Genomic DNA, 18,136 nt, shown 5'->3' on the forward strand with positions numbered 1-18,136 from the left:
ATCATAACTAGCATCAGGTGTTACATACAGATAGGCCTATCATACTTTTTCTGCCTCCCTGAAACCAAAAATAGGAAATGTCGTTTGCCATGATAAATTACAGAACTGATTCTGAAAGTGACTGTTGAAAGCACTTCCTCCCAATTCATACTGATATCCCCTAATGATATAGAGAGTGCAGATGACGTAAATCTAAACCAGTGTTATTTAGTGCTACAGTGGCTGCGTTATTACAATACAAGCTTCAAGAGGGTAAGTATGGTCTTATGAAGAGGACAAGTGACAGCTGTTTGACTCTGGGCGAGGAGCTGCCAGCAAGAGTATTGTAATCTTCTGGGTCTGAAAGTAGCTGGGAAGAGGGAATGCTTTCCAGAGACGATTTTCCCTAAGGGGGAGGATAAGTGAGAGACCATATTGTTGAGCCATTGAAAATTAGCCAAACAATAGGCTGCATTGACTAACTTTCTTATTAAAAACAAAGCCTATTTAATTTCTTCATGTGTCTCTGGCATTAATGTACAGGAGCCCTGAGGCACATTGAGGTAGAGAGCAACAGAGTTCTAGTAGAAAAATACTGGCTTTACACCAAGCAAATGATTTCAAAAGTTGCTGGTCTCCTCCCATGCACTGTTATTCACTGCTTGCTGGAGAAAAAGGCAAAGGCTTAACTTCATGCAGTACAGGTCACATTAATAAGACAGTGCAAGTTGAAATTGTTATGTTATCCACTATTGCAACCACAGACATTGATCCTCTATCAGAGATAATTAAACATAACAGATGTTTCATATCAGAGCACAGATCCAGAGTATCTTAGTCCATAAACAGAGGAGTATATTTGCAAATTTTAATTGATATTAAATGCCCATTATAATTATATTTTCATTACAATAAATTTAATTATAATGGTTTATTTATTTTCAGGTAATCGGGAAAAATGTACAAAAACCCAGGAGTCTGAATTTTCAAATGAATTCTGTATCTATCAGGAAGTGCTCAGCAAATAATGAAGACAGTGCAAAACTAACATTAATAATAATCACCTTACTTATCAGTTTCCATTGTTTTGTTTTGACTACTAAAAATAAAATTCAAGACATTTTTTTCTTGTTAACATTATTACTCTACAAATTCAGTCTCATTTGAGGTACAGTTACACATGGTCATTAGGATTTCCTTACAATACATTTGCTTTTATTATGATATCTTATCTCTTTTTTTTCTCTAGGTAAAGGATGCTGGAGATCTCTAGCTAATATATCTTAGTTTACTGTAATCTCTCATGTGGCTTGACTTGAAAATGTTGTCTTCCAATTTCTCCTAATGCATTAAGTGCTTTCTCATAATCAGCAAATGCCATGTCTAGCAGCAAATCATATATGTTAGCATTTCCATTCTGCCATTAATCACACTGCTGTGAAATACCCAACTAAAGATAATCCATTCTTTCGTCTGGCTAAAAACCTGCTAGAGAATGATTTATGAATGAGTTTTTTGTTTTCTTAACATTTTAGGCCAAGGACAGAAGTGTGAAACGACTTCAGTCACTGAAATCTTAATTGGAGTTAGGAGTTTGCTGGACTGCAGAGCAATTGTAGATTTAGATAGATCCATATACATGTGTCCACTCTTTGTTTTTTCAGTGTGTGTCCATTAGCTGAATGGATGATCTTCTCCTAAACACATCTTACTGCAAATCAAAACCTCTTTTGTTTGTTTACTAATTTTCAAGCTTCTTAAGAAGATAATTTTCACTGCCAGCAGAGTCACATTGCTCAGAAAATACAAGTAAATGAAAGCTTCTGAACAGAATATCACAGAAATGTACCTATTTGTGTGATTGTTGTGATTATGTTGCTGATATCTAGTTCATCATATGAGATAAAATTTTGTTCAAAGATTATATTTACTAATATGAAGACAACTTTAAAGTCACATTTTCCTGACCTTTTTCAGTGATTTCTGGGTACCTGGAATCACTGAAGACCTACGGATAGGATGGGAGCACTTATACTGACTGCTTCAGTCCCTACAGGATTATGGAACAAAGGAGAAGAGAGAGAGTATGTATGACATAGAAGTCAATAGACCCTTCTGCTGGAGCAGAAAGAAGACCTTAACAAAACCAGCAGGCTGTTAAACAGCAAACTTTACACTGATTGTTGTCTTCATATCCAGGAATTGGTTGATCTTCTTATTACCATTTGAGGAGGCTTCTACCCTTGACAGAGATGCTTCTTCAAAAAGAGTGCAGCTCATGACAATGTGAGTCTGCATGATGAATACCATAGGGGCAGAAAACTCTCATAAGGGGCAAACCCAAGCATAATGAAAGAGAAAGTGAGGGGAGTAATCAGGAGGTCAGGCACCAACCAAATGAAACTCTTCACACTGCAGCAGACCCGCAGCCTGGACTGCACTTCTTTCCAGAGGAGGAAGTCTCCGGGCAGATGTGGGTGTAGCTCAGAAACTATATACATTTTTAGCCTCCCCTCACCCCAACTGATTATCAGGAATGTGCAGAAACAGATGACTGACCCCAGCTCTCAGAAGTGCCGAGGAATGATATACTGACCTAGTCTGAAGGGATTGATTTGTATATCCCTCCATTCAGTGGATGCTTTCCACAAAAAACTCAAATACTGTGCCATTGTGTACACTTCAAGAAGTCAATCCTCACTGAAAGCTTATCAAACAAAGCAGGTCACTCTTGCATATTCGAAGATCAATACATTATCATTTACACACAAGATTAAAATTTATAAGTGCATTAGCTTTTTAAAAAGAAGTGCACAGTCAATATCAAGTCATATAATTTTTCAGACAAGTAAATTTCAGATGGAATTAGTAATCTATGTTCAGAAAAATTACTATGATGATTCATTGGGTAACACCACTATTTCCTTCTGATCTGAAGTGGAAATCAGATTTCTTACAGAAATAAACCAAACATTTTTTTTTTCTTTTAAATAAAATAAAGAAGTAGAGTTCTCACCTTACAAACTCTCCCAACTCGAGAAAGGATTGTCTTGTCAGATGTGCCACTATCTTGTGATATCTCTCGAAAAAAGAAGTAGATTTTGTCATCATCTGGATTATAGGTGTCTGGGATGGGAAAAGTTCCAACGAATTTCGCTCCTAGAAGTTCCCAAAAAAAGGTTTGAAAAACCTGAAGAAAAGTCTTAATACTTGCTACTAAATTTATGCTTCAATATCTGCAATTACATTGCATCTTCTAGTGAAATAAAAATATCATTATATAAACATGTAGTGGCAAGTTTCTTACTAACTCCAAGCAAAAACCACCATAGATTCTGAAATATTTACTCTTAGTGTGATGTTTTTCTATACATATCTTACTATCATATGCATAAATATGAGTATAAAAATACAATACTCTTTACTAGACATATCTTACAAAGGAATGAAAGAACCTTAATTGATCCATGGGATTAAGAATTCATTATAAATGACATTGTTCCCAAGTCAGAAGTTTCCTACATATCTGTGATATAAAAATCTTACTGACTGTATCTACCAAACCCAATACAGTGCCATGCTGAGTTTTAGCATACTAAACAACTGACTGGTCAGTCATAGGGACATGGTTCCTTATTGTACATGAAAACAGATTAGCTATATCAACATAACAGTTTTATTTGGTTATTTAAAACTGCTTTTTTGCATGAAATGCTACAGCATGCCTTGTCTTGACATGCTGAGCCGTTATGTTACTTCTGGTCCCTTACAACACAAGCTTGGGTGTCTCTGTCTGCATCCTAGGGGCATATTTATTCGGCCAAGAATTTAATATACATTCTTCACTGTTTTCCTCAGCTCCCTCGTCCATGATCTCCACTGATGCTCTACCTGCTCACCAGTTGTGGTTTTGGGGCTTGGGTTTTTTTCTTTAAATTTTGCACTAAAATCAGAAATCAAACTAATTCCTGGGGACCCTGGCTACAGCAGAGCAGGCAGCAACACTGTCTTGCACAAGTGAACCAGATACTTGGGAAATTGGTTTTTGAGACATTCCCCAATGTGCTACAATAGATGAATTCTTCTGAGGGCTCTTGGATCGATGATGTTTTTCTTTAAACAGAAGTGGCTGTACAAATATGGTGCAAAGAGACCCTTGACTCTAAAATACATTCTTTCAGCAATAAAATACACAGTCTTTGTCCTCCATAAGTAGGCAGGCTGCAGTAGAAAGCAGTAAGGAGAACAGTGTAAGATGGTAGAGCAAACAGAGGACACTGGTGATATATGGGGAATACTATTATCAACTTTGAATGTATTTTCATGCCTTTGTCCTTTTTATAATGATTGTTACTTTATATTAGCCTTGAGGAATTTTCACTATGAACTCTACAGTACACACAGGACACAAAGAGGGTCCTTGATTCAGAAGTGCACAGTCGAAAGCTTGAGACGAAATGGGTTGTGTTTAAGTGCTGAATGTGCACCTTCATGACAGAAGAGTAAATTTATGGATCAAAACAGCCACAGTGCTTCTTCCATTTTAAACCTTTCTGACACTAGAGAATGGCGTCAGCAGAAAAATGAAATTATGCAGGCATCAAGCTCTATAAATTTAAGTTAGGATTTCAAAATGAGCCTAAAGAAAATATTCAATTACCCCTTAGGGTCTATAATGCTACTTTGAAGATTAGATCTCTAAGCGTGAATAAATACATAAATACGCTTCCAGCATGGTTTCTTAAATATATGGTTAGCTAAATAGCCATTTAATAGAAAAACCTGTGAAATACTCTATAGCATGCTTTTGAATTTCACATAGATTTTTTTTTTTAGCCCGTATTCACAGAACAATACTCTGAATATATGTTTTTTTTAAATTAAATTTCATTGCTTTACTTGGCAAGACAAATGTCAAAACAAATGTCTCAATACCAATTCCTGGAACAGATTTAGAGGAATCTCTAAGAAATTAAGAGAACACAAATATTTAACAATTTTTAATCACAACTGAAAACACTGAAGTTGAAAGTTAAATCCAAACAAAAATACATTGTAAAAGATATGAAGACAAAGAGACTGAAAACAATTTAAAGAAAGAGATCACGATCTGTGAAGCATGTTATGTTCTGCAAGTGAGATCTTTGTCTCATCTTTTGTAATCAATCCATACAACATAAAAAGTGAATTTAAATCAACTGTGAATTAGGTTTTTGCATGGGAAACAAATTATACGATGATGATTTTTAACCAGTGTCTGTTTTCCCACACACAGTTGTCCCCCCTCTTAATTACTTCAATAGAAGATTTTCCCACACATTAATTTAATGGCTAGATTGTATGTAACTAATCAGTGGATTAAAGGCATCACAAGCTCTGACAAGAGATGGTACAGTAAATTCAGGTGTTGCTCGTGCTTTTTAAAACACACTCTTGTGGCCTAGTGGGAAGAGCTGTTACACCTAGTCCTTCACTGCTGGGTTTGCTGGAGGGGTCATGTTTGCTCTGGGTTACCTGCCGGCTCTCACACCCTTCTAATGCCAGCAGTCACTTAACGTAGTGCAACCATACATGTTTATTAAGACCTACAGAGAAGTAAGACTCATTAGGATTGGAAAAAAGAGGACAGCAATGAGTAGCAAATCCCAGAACATGAAGAAATGAAAAATAACCCAAAACAGTGGGAGGCAGCAGCCGTTTCTAGTTGGGCTGCCAGAAATATGTAGTATGATAAAATGAAAAGGATAGTGCTCACCGCATTTATCTTTAACCGTCTAGAAGTCAAGCTCCTAACCTATACTCGTCCAGGTCCTCTCTCAGAGAGGGACACAAAGAAGAAAGTGACAATGAATAACCCTATTTTAAGACAAATTCCTACAATAGGTGGGGTGAGTCACCCTCTGGAAGTGTCACCTCTCTCTGTAAATTACAGACCGAAATGACTTAGCTCAGACAGGATGCTAACTTTTGCCTTCTAGAGCTGAGTGAGCTGAATGCCATCCAAGGTTCACAGGATATAAAGAAGTCATTGCCTGAAAGTCTATGACCTGGTGAAGATGACTAAATTGCAATGAAGAAAAATAAATAAATAAATAAATAAAAAGACGAATGCAGTTCAGGGAAGCACTGATTCCAACTATGACTTTAGCTTCCTATAAAGGAGGGAGGAATGTGCAGCTATTCAGGGCTCGGGGATCCCACCATAGGATGCCCTCCTCTGCCCGCTGGGCTGGTGTGAGGCAGACTGGGTTCCAGTGGATGGCTTTGCCATCCCAGGCTGGGCCACCAGCCCCATGTGCTTCATCCCCTGCCCTGGCCACGGGTGAGGCAGCTCCGGTCAGCAGCTGCAGGAGCATCTGACTCTTCAGCTCTGCAGGAGAAGGGCTGAAGTCTGAGCAGTGGCAGCATACCCTCTGTCTTCAGTGCCATTGCGTGCAGGAGTATGAGCCTGTGTGAGCATGAGTCATGGGAAAGATTAGCTGCTTTCCTCCCTTTCTCCTTTGTGGAGCTGCTAGTCAGTCATTGAGATTAAGACATGTCTTAATTAGTCAAGATAGAGATGCCCTGAAAGGAACTGGAAGGTATCCTACGCATTTTTCCCTTATGCTTTGTCTTTCCCTCCCTTCCCTCAGGAAAGGATAATCCTGTTTCCAGAAACAGAATAAGACAAAACTTTTAAACTATTAAGGTGCATTATACCAAAACTTCCTCAGCCCTCTGGAAAAAAAAACAAGTTATACACTTTATGCTTATCCTAAGTAAAACATGAGTCATGCCTGGAAATAATTTATTTCTAATTGTACAATTACTCAAGTATGTACAACTTTTCCTGGAGGTCTAACACATGCTTGGTAAATGGGTGGTAGATTTAGGGAAGAGGGGAATTTAGACAAGATGGGAGTTTTAAACCTGAAATCAACTAAATATTTTTTTTTTATACCAATATCAGCTGAAAGCACAATTGTACGTAATTGGTAATGTTACACAATAAACTAGAAATATACTGGCTTCCCTATGTCTTAAACAGAAATGATCCCATCATATAGAGTCACTCAAAATTTTCTCCAACCTTAAAAGGATTGTTTCGAAATACTGAAAGCACCTAGTTTATATCTATGCTTCTTAGCATAACACTGCATGGATTGTGTATCTGAAGTCTTAGAGCATGGCTGTAGTTTTTTATATGGCTGGAAACAAGGTAAACCTGAAGAATATATGGGGTCTTCAGTGTTTATATAGTGTGGGGTAATTTTCACATCACAGTCTAGCACACTAAAGCTGTTTTTCAAACCCAGACATATTAATATATTATTCTACTTAGAACACTTTCACAAATACAGACGCTTTAAGTGAAAACAGAATAAAACATTAATCAATCTAAAAGAAAGAAGAAAGGCAGACACCCCCCACCCAGCCTCCAAACTAAAACACATAAACAGTTCACAAACCTTTAGTTTATTCTGTGTTCTTGTGTTCACCTGCCTAAAATTGCTCATGAAGAAACATTAATAGCATGAAGAAATGTTTGGAACTGGATATTTAAGCTGTAAGTTCTTTTGGGCTGAGAACTGAACCCTGTAACACTCATCAAGGTGGATCTATACTAATGATAACACCAGATGATCCTTAGGACTAAACTGCAGTAAATCTTTCTTTTTAAGGTACTATAGTATCCCTTAGGAAAGCAACTACCCCAACCATCTTTCCATGCTAAGCATCAGCAGGCTGCCAGTAATAAAATTGGATATTCAGTTCCACAGTTAGTTGCAGATAGAGAACTGCCTGCTGGCAGGACCCATCCTGGTCCATATCACTTGTAGCCCATTTCTGGTCTACATTGCACAAGGTATGTGTAGAAATGAGAGATAGATAGAAGAGATGGGACAAGAAAGGTTTTGAGCACAGGAGATGAAAGTAGGATAGGTCAGCAGAGTCAGATGTGAGATTTTTTTATCTGTTCGAAGGACTGCTCTGATTTGGAAATGTAAAATGACTTTAAGAGGCTTCTTGTTTTCTCTTCATCTCACAGCAGAAATCCTAAGGTTATGGAGTTACATCTAGACAGAAACTTAAGACAACAGTTTACAAGAAGGGAGAGAAGTGGTAGGAAAATAAATAATAATAAAAAAAGAACATTTCCTCTTGATGAGGACTCAAAGAGTTAAGACGCAAAATTACCCCTTTCAGAAGTTGTCTGCTGGGAAGACAACTTAACCCTGTGGTCAGCAGCCCCTGGTTTTACAATACACCCATAATAGTTACAAAGGCATCCTGAATCAGGGCCAGTGTTGCCACATCTTTAAAGACAGTTGATGGCTAAAAGGGGGATTCTTTAATTGAGCAGAGTTAGCTTGTGAGCGAAGTTTTCCATGTTACTCTGTGTGTGGTTTGAGACTGGCTGGGTGTAAATGCAGCCAGTTTTTTAGAGGGTTTACTAGCTCAAAATGTTTTTTAACGGGCAAGAAAAAGCAGTGTTTTGCTTGGGAAGCTATTTTAGGGTGCCCTTAGTGGTTTTAAAATGATCCTTATAGCAACAAAGCGTATTTTTCCCCCTCCAAAAAGGAAAAGAAAAAAAAAAAAAGACCTCCTACCTAAAAACATGGAATTTCTAGTCTGTCATTTCAACATGCTGTAGGGAACAGCTTTTAACAAGTGATTGGAAAAAAGGGTTTAAAAAAAAATATTCCAACAAGACTGGAAATAAAAGCATTTAAGTCATGATATTATTCCAATTACAGGACTATATACAGATGCATAGATCAAAGACAGAAAGAATGATTAGGTCTTATGCTCCTACTCTTTCCTTAATTAGCATTTTCACCTCTGTGACTTTTCTCAAGTGCATTTTTGTTCCACTGAGCTTTTTTAAAAAAAGCATACGTAATCCAAAGATACCATGACACAATATCTGTATTTATAGTTACTGGACATATATTTATATAAGAAAGGGGCTATTAACTTCAGAGAGGCAGGGACAATGCAAATGACAACAGCATATGTTTGGGATCTTACCAGTAAGCCAGTAATGTTCAGAAATGTCAGTTCTGATGTAATGGTGGTCGTGAGAAGGGCCCAGAGAACGTGTTAGAGCAGTGTCTTTGCCAAGGAAATCAGAAGCAGTTCCAGCATAAAGATACGCATCTGCAAATGAAAAAGAAATAGGTTTTCTACAGCTGAGGTATAAACAAAATTAAAACTATGTTTTGTTGTGTGAAAAACACCTGTGTTTAATTGGCCTATGAAGTAATTTAAAGTTTTAAAGTATTATTGACTTATATTTTAAATGTACTTATGGTTTTGTGAAGTTATTTACATTTACATGAGAGTAATATTTGTAATTATATGCCTCGGAAGTAAAGGAGTCCAAGTCTAATTTTCAGATCTTTTAGGCACTCAGAAAAATAAATTCCCTAGGCTTTAATGGGTGCTGGGCTCTTAAGGGTATGAAGGTGTATTTGACCTGAGCATTGTGCCCTGTGAGCACTGACCATGGACTTGGGGGCCATGGTGAGGACACGACCACCTATCCATTCAAGCTAGCCCTTGTGTCCCAGGCTTGTCATGGACCCGATGGCTTTGCTGTTCCTGGGCTTGAGCTAGAAAACATGATGGATGCTTCACTATGGAAACTTTGCAGCTTGGCCCTTTCCTGATGTAGGGATCTCCATCCAACACTTCATTCACAAAAAGGAATTTAGGTACCTGGGAATTCTCAACTGTGTAATGTGTTAATGATAGGAATATGGCTACAGACCCAAATCATGATCATTTTAACATAGCAAGTAGTGTCACTAGAATAAATGAGACATCTTGCTTGAATATGGCAGCCAGAATTTGGCTCACAAGGAAACTGTATCTATAATAGAGTACATTGTGTTTGCTGCAAGTGCAGTTGCTATTTAGTCTTCTGCCAGCTTTGTGGACAATGCAAAACTTCACAACCTTAAGAACTGCACAATATTGTCTGTCTCTCTTCAGATCTCAGTACATTTCCAAAAGGAAGCAATGAAACAGTATCACTGTGATTTTTTTTTTTTTTTTTTTTTACTGCATAGTGCATTTTTAAATTCTCTCTTTTTTTTTTTTTTTTTTTTTTTTTTTTTTTTTCTGCAAAATAAGGAGATATATTTATTGCTTGGAGGAGTTTGGTTTTTGTTTAATGACTTGCAACAATAAATCCCTGGAGTTTGTGAAAAAAAAAAAAAAAAACAGTTCATAAATTATAATAATATATAGAGAGCTATATGATACATAAAAATCCTCTATCGGGAGTTCCTTCTCCACGTTTTCTGGTAGTCTGTGTGGAAATATTTCACAAGGTCTTTTAGAGAGATGTCCTTTGTTGAGAGTGAATGCAGAATAAATACCATTCAACACAGATGTTTGTGTTTTCATTTGCAAAAGATGTAAATGCACTTAAAAAATAAGATCAAGGGGGAAAAAAAAGAACACAACCCACAGCCCATAATCCAGAAGCACTTTATCTGGCAAAAAAAGATCTATCAGCTTTCTTTTTACCTCATTATTATTGTTACTTATGTATTATTTCCATGACAGTATTGGAAAGCACATCTTTCAGACAGTGTGTCGCCTTTGTAAAGAAACAATAGTACATTCTGAAAAGTATTTGTCATAATGAGAAATTAGCAGGGTAATTGGTGTTTGCTAACTGACAGGCACTCAGTGATCAATAAATCCTAAAGGCTAACAGAAATTCTCCATCCTTGTTTAGGCTTTGCTGACAAGGTGTTTTCAGCACTTCTCTCAGCTTTTGGTATCTCTCATTACAAGTTCCATTTATGTCCAGAACAGTTTTGGTGAGCACTAATTTGTAATAGAAGATGGACGATGAGCAGGTGATTTTTCAGTCAAAAGGACTAGCTTTTCAAATTTATCTATGGAATTTACTCAGGGTGAAACACTGTGTAGAATTCAGAGAGATTACACATTTCTACAAATAATTAAAATTACACAGTTTCATTAACCTACATACATGAATGAAAATATAATGAAATATTACTTAGCTTATATATGTATAACCGATTTTAGTGTTTTTTGAAGGATACAAGTAATCTTTATCACTATTTAACAGCTAAATAAAACTAGGTAGAGAGAAGTGACATGCCAAAGGTTACTCCTTTTGTCAGTGTCAGAGAGAACTGCATCCTCGTGCAGTATCTTATCCATAAACTATGCTGCTCACCTAGCACTTTGGGGAATAACATAATCAAAAGATAGGCCAAGAACACATTCTCTGGTCAGGCCTGTAACTCTTTACTGCTTCTAGCACATTATTGTAAGGCACTTGACACAGGCACAGTCAGCGAAGGGATACTAGAATACCCCAATCATTAATTTTATCTAGCTTGAAAATTTTTATGTACAGAAGTTCATGTTTTAGTTAGCTAAAACATGGCAGCTTCTTCATTTCACGAGACTTAATATAGAAGTCAAAGCACTAGAGTGCTACTGAATTTAACCAACACTATAATAAATCAAAAAAAAAAAAAAAAAAAAATTAAGGCTTCTAGAATCCCATTTTAAAAATAGACTTCATGGTCATTAAACAGTACTAGGGGTCCCTGAGAAGAATAAGCTCTGGCTTTAATCTATTGTTTTTAATAAAGGAAGTCCTGCCCCATCTGTTGGGTCAGAATCACAAATCATCTATCTTATTATCTGAGAATAAAGACTGAACATTAGTCATATTCTTTTTATAACACAGAGTGACCAGTACTTCAAAGCATTGTCACCACTGCTCTTTGGCTGTAAATGAAAACGTCATGGTGCTTCACTCTTATCTTGTATTCATATTCTTGACAGACAAGTTAAATGAAAATTGTCCAAAGCTATGAACCAAACCATGACAAAAGTAGCTCTTATAGTGATTTGAAATCCAGAGGTCAAGCTGACATTCCTCAACACCAAATGTCAGACCACACAGCGCTGCAATGCACGCAGCAGGCAGATTGCACTATCTTGTTCCTAGGCTTCCAGCTTCAGAAGTGGCTACTTGAGTAAATAGAAACCTCAAAAATGTATTTATGGAAATAGTGGATGTCAGCAGACTTCAAAGGGCAGAACATATTGATAATTGCAGAAAGAGGCCCAGAAGCGCTTCATTGTCTGTCTGTGTGTTGGGTTCTTTTGTTGTTGTCTTCTTAAAGAAATGACTGGGTGAGGATGAAACTGCCTTCCTGCCCAACTGGCAGAGGCTTCACAGCCGCTCAAATGTCTCCGTGTTGCTGCATTTCCAGGTCTTTGGTGTCTGCAAACCGAAGTCTCCCTCAGCTCCAAGAGCACAAACCAGCATCTGAAACATGACTAACGCCAGAGGAGCTCCAGCAATGACATCTGCTGAGCCTCTGACCACAGGCTCACGTACGAAGCTGTCGCACATCTGAGAGGAGCACCTGGCTCTGATGGTTTCTTACCTGCCATCACTGAAGCAAACGGCTGCTGAGGATCAAAAGGGCATTTCAACCTGCCAGACTCCAAGTTCTGAGTATCCAGCCGGAATACCATTTCCTGAGAATAAACACATATTCAATATCCTGGTGTGGCTGCAGAGAAACTCACTTAGATAAACTTTTCTGATAACATATGAAGTGAAGGTCTGTTGGATCACACAGCTGTCACCTCAGTATTGATGTTTACAGTACCTGTCTGGTTTATATATGGATTTTTTTAGTCATTGTTTTAACATATCCTGTTCACTCTGTAGTGACAAACAAATCTAAAAAAAAATAAAATAATTTAAGAAAAAAAGATGCATTGTTCTTTTCTACTCAAATTAAAAGCTGGTTTGTACTTAAAAGGCACTGGTTTCTATTTGGGAAAGTGCTGATAGACTGTGTTGCAACAGGAGACCCAGAAGGGATTCTGGCTGACTTAAATTTCTCCAGGGACTGCTGAATAATGTTTGCAGCAGACACAGTTCAGCCCCTTTTAAATGAAAGCAGCATATGCTCTCTTGTTTTAACAAGGCTAATGATACAAGAGATATCAGAATAGATCCTTCCTTGTAGTTCCCAAATACAGTGTGATTAATTCTTGGGTCACAGAACAAAGGCACAGAGGAAGATAAAGAAAAATTATTTTAAAACTATTCCTGATATTTTCTGTGAGCAATCAACAACTCAATTGTTGTGAGCATCAATTCGAAGTTTCATTTTAGTTTTGAACTGCCAGCAAGGATGCTTTTACTTGTTCTTTTCATTAGTTTCCTAAAGCATGCTTAACCCAAAATCTATAATGAGCCCTTCTGAAGGCAAATTAATTGCTCAGAGGCGTGTGGTGAAGTCTTTGCAGGTATAGAGACTTGATTTTCAGAATTCTGTTGATGTTAGAGAAGGGAGATTGACTACAGAATTTCTGTTAGCATACTGTCCTACCTACAGTGGTATTTAAAATCCCACTAGTGTCCAGTAATCAAATCATTGGGGGTTTGATGCCTATTGTAGAGACATAACTTTTGAAGCTAGATTAAAAAAAAAATTAAAACAACTCTATGATTTAAACAATTACTTCAAGAAGTGTGAAGTGACTTTATTTACCTGTTTCTATATATCTGCCTTGCAAGAGGACTGAAGAGCACAAATGACAGTTAAATATGCCCAAAGTTGGCCCCATAGGATCAAATTTCACAATGCATTAATTCAATTCATCTTTAATGTACATCAGATTATAAATGACCAAACCTTTCTATTTCACTGAGGTGTCTCCTAAACTCTCTAGCCTCAGAAGACAAAAGCCCAGGATATTGAATAATTAACTTCCTTAAGAGAAAAGAAAAATCAATTCCAATCTCTGAACATAAATTCTGTTTCTTCCAGCAATCCTAGATGATACAAAGCAGAATTCAATCATCAAAGAACAACCCTTGTTATCGTCCCAAACCTGTGGGATACCAGGTAAACCAAATTCTCAGACTAAAGTGGATCAGAGCACAACAAGGATTAAAAATTAAGAATTTCTTTTTGCTGACAGTGTTATGTTACTGTCCCACTCTCCTTTCTTCTAAAATGTGCAATCCTGAGCTGCCCAGAGGACCCTTGCCATATCACATGCAAAGAGGCTGACTGCAAGTCCAGCAATACTCAAGGGAGGGAGGGCTTTATAGATCAACATCAAATATTTCAGATTTCACCCAGACAAACTAATGGACACTACAAGGCATTCACACAGAATTAACCTCCTGCTTTCACTCTGGACAAAGCTTTCAAAGAAAAGAGCATCCCCTGGAGAGCTGTGGCTAACAGCACCAACTGGGCCAAGCCTCTTCTTTACCAGCCAAGAGAAGTTTTGGCAAGGACTTCAGCAATAGGAAGACTAGGACTTTAATCCCCTTTAATTGTGTGATCCCGTAGGGGATTTGTACTGCTTCAAAAGCAGTGTCTGCTGTGGTTTTGAGTCACCTGATTCACACTGTTTTCCTCTCTGTTTTCACAGCACTGGCACTGGCCAGCAGACCACTGGGAAGATCCACCAGCAGCCTTCAAAGGTCAGCAGAGAACTGCCTGGTTTCACAGTCTCCATGAGGCTATCTCAGGCCCTGGTTCTCCCAAGCATCCCACAGCTTCCTGTAGACATTGCTAATTACCAAACATCCATTATCCATTCTTATAACCCAGATATTTTTATTTTTTTTTTTTTAAAAAAAAAAAGGGTGGTGGTGGGGAAAGACTAAAAGGACAGATCTGCAATAAAAATGCTTTGAATTACCATGTAGGACTCCTGGCTTCAGTTCCTACAATGAGGAGACATTTTCAGCTGTCAAATTCACATCAATGGGTCTGTCCTGAGAACCCTCCTGCCTTGCCACATTTATCTGGAGAGGCAGTGAAAGGATAGTGGCTGTAGGATGTTTGGGGTCCAAGAAGGAAAGGGAAAATATGCCTGCTGTCATTCAAAGCTCTTAATTCAGTAGGAGGCTGTAGAAGAGATGCACCATCGGAAGAAGCATAAGTAGTGCTGAATACTGTCGAACCTACCACTGCAGCTGAGCAACCAGAAGGAATGCAGGAGAGGCAGAACTGGGAGACAGAGAGGGGATTAAGAAATACAATACCAGGATTCTTTCATTTCCTCTCATAAGGTAATTGACCACATCTAATTGAGACAGATCCCTTGTCTAGTCTGGTTGCTGGGCTGAACAATCAGACCAAATCTGTAATTTCATAATGTCTGGTAAAAACAACTTTCACAAATGAAGTAGTTAAAGGTAAAAAGGTATAGTGAATAAGGCATCTTGCTAATGATCCAGAGGTAAACCAGAGCCTTACTTACACTCTTGCTGAGAGCTGTTCTGTTCAATTCAGCTGTGTATTTGATCATTCAGGCTAAGGAATCAGTATGATACAAGGTATCTAAAATTTCAGTTGCTTCAACTGAAATATTTAAAGTAACGAAGCAAAGAAGCCTACAAAATGATTTCATTGCAAGCCCAATTATACAGCATATACCAAACAATTCCAGGAACACTGATGGTTTATTAGGGAAAGAACACCACCGTGCAGATTTCAGGCAGCTTCAGTTTTCTGTAACAGAGGCAGACCCTCTGGGCTGGTCAACTCACCCACAGATTGTGTGGAATATAATGGTGGGTCTCAGACTGGGCAAGCATTAATAACTTTTTTCTTTTGTTTTCTTTTTTTTTTTTTTTTTTTTTTTTTTTTTTGTGAGCATCTGCCTTTGATTCCATATGTCAAAATAACTTCAATGTGTACATATTTTAGGTTATCACATTTAATAACATACCATTAGACCTCATTTCTTATATTCTAGAATTTCACCACAAGCCAAAGAAAAGAGAAAGCTATTTCTATAGTAGCATAGGAAGCCTGCACTGCAGGCAAGCAGCCCAACAGGTCACATCTCAACACTGTCTGACCAGAGTCAGTGTTATAAATATAGCCAAGGTGTTATACATATAGGAGTTAAAAAGAGACTTGTGTACTAAGTGGCTGCTTGACACAACACCAAAATTCTTCTGTTGTGGGGGTTAGGTCTCAAACATTTACCACTTAGGATAGAGATTTCTTTGTCACCAGCAAATGAAGACCAATCAGCTGCTAACTTCTGTTCAGGAATATGCCACTAGTGATGGAGGATACCCAACATGTACTTAGTGACAGGGCTATGAACTATCTGCAAAGTCTCAAGATGCTTTCCTTGCACTCAGGCTCAGAGATCAGTTACAAACTGTGCATTACTCTCGTGCAGAAGGAATAGGAAACCTTCTCTGTGGACCATGGGTATACATACATTAAAAGATAGAGCAACAAGTGTCATCTTGAACTCTGCATGCATATGTGTGTAAGTAAGCAGGAAGTATGCGCAGAAATGACTTACTAGAAAGCAAGACATCTGTGTTAAATGTTCTCTGCACTTAATTAATCATATGAGAGTGTCATTCTGAAGAATTTTGTGCATTAAGCTTTATTAAGGAAGGTGCTTTGTTTAAAAGCGATACGTGCATATCAAATGTGAGAACAAGAGTTCCCATCTGACCTGCAAAATCCACCATTTACCCTGTTATTTATGCAAGCTGCGGTTGGTTCATTTTTTACACACTCGCATAGTATTTTCCAATCTATGATGAATGCTAAACAAGATGAGGGTTATTCCTTGACATGTCAGACTAGTGAGGAAATTAAATTACCTCTTTGTGAGTTCCAAGTTCAATGTATCCACAGAGAGGGTGAAATGCTCCTGTACCACAGACATAAATATGGGTTCTGTTGTAGGGCTGAAGAACCCTGATAAAATTGGCACATTCTGCCTATTGGGAAGAGAAAGAGAAAGGTTAATTTTCATGTTTATTCTTCTCTTTCATATTATACATTGTACTAGGTTATAGCCATAGTATTGGCGTATTTAAGTTCAAAACTACTGTAGCAGAGACTGTTTATTAAATAGTTCAGAGTTCTGATGGCTATAATTTTGCAGCGGATATCTACTAGGCAGTTCATCAATCAGACTTGCAAGCCTAATTCTGCTATAATGCTTACAGCCACAAGAAGCTATGTGGTTACAGCACTGTTTGGAGCATATCTGTTCAGCCTGTGCTGTAGCAAACAACCCCTGTCAACAACTGGGCAGAGGTTGGAGAGCCACTGGGTTAGTCTGGCTACCAATCCTGCTGCCTTTGCTCCCAATTCAGTGCTCTCCACAAGCTTTAACACCAAAGAAGACACAACAGAAATCATTGTGGTGAACTGAAAGGCTTCAGCTTACTTCCAGGTGTATGTTTTGTGTATGAGTGAGCTTTCTTAGCGCCAACCACATTTTACTGGTCCCTTTAATCTGGGCATTTCTGAGTCCTATGAGATGCTCAGGTCAGTCCTGGCTCTAGCTGGGCTTAGGTCCTTGATGGGAAGTAGCACAGGAAGATGCTGCACACTTCAAGGGTGCTACATGGTGTGGTAGGAAAGGCTTGATGCAGCCTTCCCCAAAATTAAATAAATACATATACATATAACAAGGTAACTTACATATAACTTAGGAGGGAATACACAAGTAACTTACATATAACAAGTAACTTACATATAACTTAGGAGGGAATACACAAGAGTTATTCATACGTTCAAGCTACCACCTTACACCTAAGTGGGAGGCAAGCTGCAGAGGCAATGCAGGAAGCAAAAAGGAGGTATTTATGATCTATGTTCAAAACAAATATTCCCCTCTCTGGTCCCTTTCCTTTTCTCTTGGTGTAGAAATAGATCAGCACAAATCCTCCATATAGACCAGTATCATAATTTTCCCAGTGTTCAGCAGAGGTATTGTTTAGTTTTTGTCTGCTGTAAAGATAAGGGTAGCAATAAGTTAGGATAAAAGGTTGAAATTCCTCTGGCAGAGAGCTGAGAGAGTGTTTTGAGCTGGAGTCCACCTTGGTAACAGACAAGCTAGATAGAAACCACAAGATTTGTAGAGAGAAAAGGAAGAAATTTTATTATACAGCCAGGAAATGTTTACATTTATAGTGGGCTCTAGATACATGATGTAATCTGTGCTATGCAAAAGAGATATGAAAGTTGTACTGTATATATGAATGCACCTTAAACACACTTCCTAAAGAGGCTTCCTAAAGAAGATTTGTGGTTCCAAGGAAAAGCTAATGAGTCTGAGATTTTGTTTTAACCTTAACTGCAGC

General features: G+C 37.9%; 1 protein-coding gene across 4 annotated transcripts in view; it reads right to left on the minus strand.

The window, feature by feature from the left end:
- Positions 1 to 18,136, minus strand: part of SEMA3D (semaphorin 3D) — a 145,834-nt gene that overhangs the window by 49,590 nt on the left and 78,108 nt on the right. For all 4 annotated transcript variants that reach the window (XM_042792344.1, XM_042792343.1, XM_042792345.1 and 1 more), the window contains 4 exons: positions 16,643 to 16,762; positions 12,414 to 12,507; positions 8,992 to 9,120; positions 2,996 to 3,138 (listed from right to left, as the gene is read on the minus strand). In XM_042792344.1, the coding sequence (XP_042648278.1) occupies positions 2,996 to 3,138; positions 8,992 to 9,120; positions 12,414 to 12,507; positions 16,643 to 16,762 (486 nt within the window). The remainder of the gene's footprint in view (positions 1 to 2,995; positions 3,139 to 8,991; positions 9,121 to 12,413; positions 12,508 to 16,642; positions 16,763 to 18,136) is intronic.

This window comes from Tyto alba, unplaced genomic scaffold (assembly GCF_018691265.1).
Source record: "Tyto alba isolate M040663 unplaced genomic scaffold, T.alba_DEE_v4.0 Super-Scaffold_2, whole genome shotgun sequence".
Classification (NCBI taxonomy): Eukaryota; Metazoa; Chordata; class Aves; order Strigiformes; family Tytonidae; genus Tyto; species Tyto alba.